At 56.4% G+C, this 8,648-nt stretch overlaps 2 protein-coding genes across 2 annotated transcripts in view; one reads left to right on the top strand and one right to left on the bottom strand.

The window, feature by feature from the left end:
* The window catches only part of KCNC3 (potassium voltage-gated channel subfamily C member 3), a 20,649-nt gene extending 13,784 nt beyond the window's left edge, over positions 1-6,865 (top strand). Inside the window, exons 6-7 of the mRNA XM_019658164.1 lie at positions 2,156-2,211; positions 3,734-6,865. Coding sequence (XP_019513709.1) covers positions 2,156-2,211; positions 3,734-4,024 — 347 coding nt within the window. The 3' untranslated portion in view covers positions 4,025-6,865. The remainder of the gene's footprint in view (positions 1-2,155; positions 2,212-3,733) is intronic.
* Positions 6,866-7,736: 871 nt separating this feature from the next.
* Positions 7,737-8,648, bottom strand: part of MYH14 (myosin heavy chain 14) — a 96,825-nt gene continuing 95,913 nt past the window's right edge. Inside the window, exon 42 of the mRNA XM_019658163.1 lies at positions 7,737-8,473. Coding sequence (XP_019513708.1) covers positions 8,320-8,473 — 154 coding nt within the window. The 3' untranslated portion in view covers positions 7,737-8,319. The remainder of the gene's footprint in view (positions 8,474-8,648) is intronic.

Below are 8,648 nucleotides of genomic sequence, written 5' to 3'. Positions count from 1 at the left end.
TCCCCCCCGGGGTAAGTAGCCCCAGCTTCTGGACCCCTCCCTCCTGACTAACCCCTCTGAGAACATGCAGCCACCACTGACCGAGACTCCCACCCTCTCACCGTGAAGAGCTCCATCAAATTAACCTCCAGCCCTGACAATGACCCCACACCCACCTGCCCAGGACTTGCCCTGCCCTCACTAACCCCCTGGAACTAACCCCAGCCATTCCCACCATGTGCCTGACCTCCCTCCCTGCCCTCACGACTGACCCCCCCATCCTCACCCCCATTGACATCTCTCTCCCCGCCTTCCCTTTTGGTTTTTTAAAAACTCAATCAAGAAAATAGGGTACTTACACAGGACACTCGTCAGAGTGCAAGGTGGGATGAAAACTTGTGAATTGGCCAGCTTACAAAGCACCCACCTGTCCCCCACGCAGGGAATTCAATATTGAACAAAATCAACACTCCCTGCACCCCCCCTCCCCCTCCCCCGGCCCCCAGGAGCTTTCAGTTTGGTGGGAGAGGCACACTATTTGAGGCAATATATGCAGTGTATTCAGTCATGGAGGTAGCACAGGGTCATGCAGTTAGAGGAACATGCAAAAGTCCTGGGGTAGGAAGAAGCGACAGGAAAGGCTTTCTGAAGGAGTTGATAACTGATAGGGTTGTCCTGACCACCAGCAGGGAAGTGATCCCATTAGACAGTAGTGACCACAGCGACCAGCACAAGCAAAGCCAGGAGACTGGGGACTGGTAGACAGCCGTGAGGCAGGAAAGCACCGCTGGGCTGAGGGGCTGGGACCTTGTCCAGGGACCTGCGGAGAGGTCAGCTCTGGGCCCTTGGGGATGGACTGGAAGGGGAGACTGGAGGTCAGGAGGCCTGGTAGGAGGCTGGGACAAGGGTCCAGGGAACAAGGCCAGAGCCTGGGTCAGGGCTCTGGGAATGGAGAGGAGAGAAGGCGTCAGGGACAGGGCTGGGGACTGGCCCTGGGGAGGTGAGAGGGGTGGAGCGAAAAGAAAGTTGTTAGCCAATGAATCATTCAGCAAATATAACCAAGCACCCACCACATGCCAGGAATTTAACATGTATTCTGTAATCCTCAGTTAGCTGTAACCCTAGCTAACCCCTAGCTCCATTCATCCATCCATTCATTCAGCAACTAATTTTTGAAGACACAGTTCCAGGCCCTGGAAATTTGGCATTGCACAAAGCAAGAATCTGCCATCACAGAGTTTACACTCTAGAGTAGGGGTCGGCGCACTGTGGGCCAAATCTGTCAGCTAGCTGTCTTGTAAATAAACCTTTATTGGAACCTAGCCACTATCATACTACAACAGTAGAGTGGAATAGTTGTGACAGAGACCGTGTGGCCCACAGAGCCGAAAATATTTACTATCTGGCCCTTTATAGGACAAGTTTCACACTCCCTGATTGGAGAAGCAGAAAATAAACAAGTAAAAAAAAAAAATACTCTGGCCACTTCAGATAAGAGGGTCTGCAGAAGACCTTTTTGAGGAGGTGACATGAGATGTGAAAGGTAAAAAAGGCCAGCCAGACAAAAGGAACAGCAAGTGCAAAGGCCCTGAGGTACTGAGGTAGGATGAGCTTGGTTTATTAAAGGAATAGCCATGAGGGAAGTGTGGCTGGAGCTAAGCAGCCAAGGGTAGGGGGGTGCCAGACAATCTGTGCAGAATGATCAGAAGGGTATTTTTGGCCACGGTGAGAGGCTGGATTTGATTTTTAATGTGATGAGAAGCCACCTGGAGGAATTTGATACATCACTTACTCATTCAACAAACATTTGAGGACTCTTCCATAGAAATACAAAGATACATCCTAAATCTCTGCCCACGTCCCGAGGAGATGCTACAGGAGGACTTGGGGAGCCTTCAGGGACCATCTCATCTAAGCCCCTTGTTTCACAGAAGTTCAGGGAGGGCCATGACTGACCCCAGGCCACACAGCAGAGGGGGGCAAGAACCCAGGCTTCCGGGTCCACACAGAACCCCGAGGGGCTGGCTCTTGCTCCATCGCTCCACCTCTCCTTGTTGGAACCACCCCCCACATCATCATTTTCATCTCATTACCAGCCCCCCTGCCCCTGCCTCCATCTCACCCCTCTCCCTGCTTGCTCCCAGTCCTGTGACCACCCTTTGTCCTCCAACCCCAGGTCTGGATGGGCCCCTTGGAATTGAGGGGCAGAGGGAGCGGGGAGGATTTGGGAATGTGGGTGAGGGAGGAGTCTGGGTGGGGTGGGGGGTTGAGGTCTCTGCTTCTCTTGCCTCTGATGCCAAAATCCATTCATTGAACTCAAATAATGGCTGGAGCTGATGGGGCTGACTGAATCCTGGGGTCCCCCCCCCCCCCCCCCCCCCCCCCCTCCTCCTTCCTCCATGACCCTCCCTCCTCTATTGCCACCCACTTCCCTCCTCCTAAGACCCTTCCTCCTGGCTTGTCCCCCACCTGCCCCATGAGTTCTCCCTTCTCCATCTTTCCTCACCAACCACGTGAGTCCCACGCCTGACACATGTTCCCCCTTCCTCCCCAGCCCTCTCCCTCCTCCCTTCCTTCATCCTCCCCCCCAACCCCAGCCACCTCGGAAGCTCCTTCCATATTTGATGTCTCTGGCCGCTGCCCCATTTCACTGCTCCCCTCCCCCGGAAAACACCAGAGAGGAAGAAGAGATCCCGGCGTTTCTCCAACCCCCAACAGTGAGGCTGTGTTGGGGGGTTCTCCCTGACCACCCCCACCCCTCCATGACTCTGTGTATTTCTGTCCCCAGCTCTTGTCACCGCCTGAGACCTCGTGAGACCCTCGGTCCCCCCTTGCCCCTTCCCCCCAGGTTAGCATTGGGGAATGGCTGGGAAGGGGTGTCCCCAAGATAGTGGGCTTCCAACACCCCCAGGCTCTTTCTCCTGTGGTCAAGACGTCCTCGTCCAGACAGACCCCTTGGCATCGCTTAGGAAAGCCCCAGACACTGGCATAACTCTTAAGATATTCCCGAGCTATCAGGAAACCACACACATGCTCCTCGATCTTAGACTTCCCATCCGAAGGCTCCCATTGGAAAGATTCCTGACCCCTTAAAGGTACCCCGCTACAACCTTCAGGTGAGCCTTGCCCCTCAGACTGCTCTTGGAGCTATTCTCTGGCCCCCCAGCGGCACTGCTGATTTTTGCTCCGTCCACTCAGCCCTTCACAGCCCCCCTTTCCTCCTTTCTCGACATCTAGGTTAGCCCCCCATCTGCAGCCCTGTCAGCTCCCTACCAAGTTTTCCCCACGGCTGCTCCCCCTACATGCCTTCCACCCGAGCTCCCTCCCATGCCCCTGCTGCCACCATCTGCCTTGCTGCCCCCCACCTTTTTGCCTCAGATGAGGGGGTCAGTGGGGGAGGGGGNGGGCGGGATGGGGTGATCTAGTTATTCAGCAAATATAAGAATGCCAGCTAGGTGCCAGGCACTGTCCTAGGTGCTGGAAAGCAATGAGATTCCTGGAGGGGGGACGTGTGGGGATAGGGTGGGGGAGGCTCGGTGGGTGCCACCCTGTCTCCTAACCCTGAGTCTCTCCCCCCTCCCCATGTCTGAACCTTTCTCCTTGATGCGACTGACTGTCCGATTTGTTCACTTCTCTCTCCATCTCCTTGGTCCGCCTCTGTCCATTTCTCTGCCTCTTGCCTTTTGTTTTGTCTTGGTGTCTGACTGTTCTCTTTCTCTCCCACACCCTTCTCTCTCTCTCCTATCTCTGTCTCTTGCTTTTCCTGGCTCTGTCTCTTTCTCCATGTCCTATCCTTTCTGTTTGTTTCTTTCCTGCTTCCCTCCCTCTGTTTGGGGTCTGTCTGTTGGACCTCTCTTTGCACCCCTACTCCATGCTTCCTCCCCGTGTTTCTGCCCCCCCTCCCCCAGGTTACGAGAAATCCCGCAGCCTGAGCAGCATCGCGGGCCTCAGCGGGGTGTCCCTGCGCCTCGCGCCCCTTGCCACTCCCCCTGGCTCTCCCAGGGCCACCCGCCGTGCTCCCCCAACCCTGCCCTCCATCCTCTAGCGCTCCCCTCCCCCCCGTGGGGGGACTCGGGGGTGACAGGGAAGAAGGTCAAAGGAGCTGGGGGTGGGGGGTGGGGGAAAGGGTTTTTTAAAAAATCAAAAAGTCATTAATAATATGCAACGGAGACGACGACGCCAGCAGACACCCCCGGGCCCCTCACCCCCACCTGGGCCCCCAGGATGGAGGGGTAGGGTCCAAAGCCCTTCCCCCCAACTCTCTGCCCACCCCCAAATAAAGCCTTCTCAGGTCTCCATGAGCCATAGGACACCCCCCTCCCATCAAGTCGTGTAAATAAGTCCAAATTATGCCAATTACATTTGGGGTACCTCCCCCCTACTCTGCATGCCTCTCCCAATCTGACGGCCCCCCCACTTCACCTCAGCAATAAGCGCCAGGGGCTGCATGCCACGCGACTGAGGGAAGGGGCACTCTGGGAAGGGGCGGGGACCTCAACGGGGTTAGGCTGGCCTTTAAGCCACAGGAGGGTCTCCTAGCCTCCTACTCTTCACCCCAGGAGGGCAACCCATCACGCATTGATTTAAAAAAATAATAATTAGCGGTAATGCGGGGGAAGAAGGAACAGTCACCCAAGCCAAAAACCCGAGCCGATCTCAGATGGTAGGAGTGGTGGGGACTGCGGACAGGTGCTCCCTCAGCTTTTAGGAGGCTCCTTTAGGTGAATTGCACCCTTTTACCCCTCCTCCCCCCCATCTGCTCGCCTCTGTTCTTGCTGCATGGACTCAGACCTCCCATCCCAGAGCTCCTGGGATGGTCTGACCCTAGCACACAAAATTCCCCAACACCCACTCCAGATTCCCAGGACATGAGACCTGCACCCAGAATTTCCGACACTGACCGTGGCACCCCGCTTCCCCCAAATCTCCACATGCTCCAGGGACTTAACCTCTGCACACTGATGCCGCCTCTCAAGCCCCACCCCTACCCACTCCCTGGAGTAAATCCCAACATCTCTCAATCCTCCAAGACTTGACCCAGCCCTGCAGCTCACTTTTAGCCTTTGGGATGCTCCAAATCCTTCCCAGACATGGACACTTCCTGAATACCCCCAAATCCTCAGGCCTCAACTCCCCCAGAATCCCCAAATCTCTGACATCAGACATCCACCTCAGGTTCTCCTGCCGCTAGAATTTCCAAGATGGGCTCAACCTGTCTGTAATTCCAGGGAACCAGACCTTCCCAGGGCACCCCCTTTCTTATGCCCAACCCTGACCCCGCCAAGAGCCCCTTCCCTTAAATGGTGCCCAAAAGGTACCCTCTTCATGGACACCAGTGTTTCCCAGAGGGTCGTATTGTGCCCCTGGTGATGTGCTGAGATTGTAGGCAGTACAAGGACACTAATTTTTAAAGTTTTGTCTTTCACGGCTCTTCGCACCTAAGCCGGTAAGTCCAGATACTGCTGCTTGGCCAGGACACCGTTTATTTAGGTTAGAAGTGTCTCCATTTAAAGTAGAGGCTGTGCCCGAATAAAGGGACACTGGGAAACAATGACCTAACCACCTGGGCTGGGACTTCAGCCCGCCTTTCCCCGGCGTTCCAAGCCCCGCCGCGCTTGCGGGTGGGAAATCACTTTCATATCCCATCCTGGCTCAAGGATGCGCTACCTCCCCCAAGCCTGGAGACCGCACCGGTCCCAGAATCCTTAGAGGACCCCCCCTTTTGGAGCTGGGGGTCCACAGAATTAGTAACCGTCCTCCCTCTGCTCCCACAGCCTCAGGAACGCCCCCACCCCCACCCGAGGGTTGGGGGGGTGTCACCGAGCACGATTCTTGATGCAACGATTCCTATGCAAGGGGCATTTTGAGTCCCCCCCCCATCCTTCCCTCGGACCCTAAACCCTGGTGAATCAGGGGTGAGGGGTGGGGTGGGTTCTGTGGGGGCGGGGTGGGGTGGGGCAAAGGGCTAGGGGATCCAGGCACCAGGGTATGGGGGTGGGGATCGATTATATTGCCAAAGGGTTTAACTTCTTTAAAAAAATAAAAAAGCCCCTCTGATTTCCCTGACCCTCACGGAAGCCGAATGGTGCAGGGAAAGGGGGTGAGGATCTTTTCCAAAGGGTACAGACCTCTTCCCAACGTCTCCCCCCTGCTCGCCAGTCTGCCACACGTACCCAGCTTTTTAGTTCAGCTTTTAAAAATAACCACAATCATTATAAGCCTCTACAAAACGTGATTCTCATCCCCCAAATCAACACAAAGTGTGGGGATTCGAGGAGGGAGAGAGAGGGAGCTCTAGGGACGACTTTCAGGTCCCGCTCCCCTCCCTCCACTCCCCCAGCCGCCCGGGTGCCCGCAACTACACGCATGCGCTGCATGACGCGCTCCCCACACGCATGTAGTGCCCCCCTGCACTCCGGGACGCACGGACACGGGGCAGGGGGCAGGGCGATTGGGGAGGAATGAATGGTGGGGGTCTTCCTGAGCTCAGCGGCTCCCCCTCCCCAACACACATACACAGCAATAAGTTTCTCTCACTCAAATGTGGGCGGGGCGGGCCTGGCCTGTCGACGTGGGGGCGGGGGGAGTGACAAGGGGGCGCTCTCAGGGATGGGGGCGGGTGTCCGGAGTCAGTGTGGGGAGGGGAGGTCTGCAAATCGTCCAACTCTGGTGCTAACGGCGGGTCTTCTCAGCCCACCCCCAGGGCAGGGAGGGAGGGGTCGACACCGCCCCTCCCCCAAGCCTCCCCCACGCCCACCCTGGGTGCATGAACTGCCCAATGCAGAAGCTGCCGCATGTCACCCCCTCTCCCCAAAGAAACAGTGTCATGATCCCTTCCCACCCACCCTCTCATTCCCCACCAAAATTAAAGTTTCCTTTTCATTTAAAAGTTGCCTCCTGTTTGTCTGCTGGGAAGGTCTCCTTATTGAGGCAGGAGAGCTTTGGGGGTAGGCAGAGGGGTTGGATTAAAGTGGCAAGGGTGTGAGCATCCCCTTGATTTGGCGGTGAATGCCTGTCTATACCCCTAACTGGAAAGTCTGAGGGCACCTGGGTGATGGGAACTCCTAGGTGAGGGTGACTAGTCCCCAGGGAAGGAGTGGACCTGGGTCCCCAGTGTGCACTCGGGCTGAGGGCTGCAAGCCTCCCTCCCGCCCCCTTATTGCTGACTCTGAAGCCAGTCTGTGTGGGTTCAACTTCTTAGTAGCTATGTGTCCTTGGGCAAGTCTCTCAACCTTTCTGGGCTTGTTCCCACCTCCAAAAGGGCGGGATGGGGTGATCTAGTTATTCAGCAAATATAAGAATGCCAGCTAGGTGCCAGGCACTGTCCTAGGTGCTGGAAAGCAATGAGATTCCTGTCCCTAGTGGTAGTACTGAGTTGAGATCAACTTCCCTTGTTTAACACAGCTAAAAAAATGGTTGTGACTCAACAAATGGCTCACCGGTACTACTGTCATTGTTTTGCTAAGCCTTGAGGGTTGGCCAGAGTGCTGCACTCCTTCTGCCACTCACTGACTGGGAGGTTTGGAGCCAGGGACATCACAGCTCCGAGCCTGTCTCTTCATCTGAATAATGAGGGAATACCTTGGAGGAGGCTGGGGTGAGGGGAAATGCCAGGTACCCAGGAGGTCCCCTAACACTGGCCAGCTGTAATCAGAATCAGACCATCCCACTGCACCCCAGCAGGCAGAAAGAGCCAGTGCCCATCTGGGCCCACTAGAGATATCCCGCCCCCCTGGAAGGAACACACACAAGCTTCATCAGGGTCCTTTCGAAGCTGGAGTTTATTTCTGCCAGAGCAGGAGGCTGGGAGGGTCAGGGAGACTCCTCCAGCCCCCACGGAGACACCAACTGAACTGTGATCACACAAGAGCAACCAGATGGGAGGGCAGAGCATGGGAGGGGAAAAGGGCCCTCTTATCCTGCCCCTCTGTAAAAATCAAAGGCTGGTGGAGGCCTGGGAGGGGGAAAAGGGTGGTGGAAAGAGGGGAGGAGGGAAGAGGAGAGGCCAGTGGAAGCCCTGGCTGAGGAGGGCCAGGGAATGTGCTCCCTTCCTGAAAATTAGCTGAAAGAAGGATGGGAGCTGGATGGGACCACAGTGTGCCAACTACATCCGAATTTCCTTCCCAGAGAGAGAGCCCTAGCCCTTGCTTCCCTGCTCCCCTGCTCCTCTGTGTTCCGGGGTTCACTGGAGGTCTCAGGGGACCCCTCCAGGGTGGAGTTGATAAGTGCTGTGGTGCCAACAGGTGGCGCCATTTCCAAAGTGCACGAAGCCACAAGGGTGGGTTCATGGTACCAGCACCCACGGGGGGCCAGGAAGGGAGGGGCTGGGGCAGGGAGGGGTCACTGGGACTGGGCTTCAGGGGACCCGTCAGGCCCAGGGGGCTGCGGCCCAGACCCTGGCTCTGCCTCCTCAGCCTCCTCGTCTGATGCCACGCCCTCCTCCAGTCGGAAGACCTGGCGCACGGTGCGGGTGGTGAAGGTGAGGGGGCCGCGTCTGCGGGGAGAAGGTGAGACCAGGAGGCAGAGATTAAATGAGGGGTGCAGAGAGAAAAGTGCGAGATAGGGAGATGTGGAGAGAGATAATAAAGTTGAGGGAGAGAGATGAGACAGGAAGAAATGGACAGAAATGGGCAGAGGGCAAGTGAGAGGGCAGAAAGAGATGGAGGGGA

The sequence above is a fragment of the Hipposideros armiger genome, unplaced genomic scaffold (assembly GCF_001890085.2).
Source record: "Hipposideros armiger isolate ML-2016 unplaced genomic scaffold, ASM189008v1 scaffold_283, whole genome shotgun sequence".
In the NCBI taxonomy this organism is placed as follows: domain Eukaryota; kingdom Metazoa; phylum Chordata; class Mammalia; order Chiroptera; family Hipposideridae; genus Hipposideros; species Hipposideros armiger.
The sequence above is the reverse complement of the archived record's forward strand: the minus strand, read 5'-3'. Positions and strand labels throughout refer to the sequence as shown.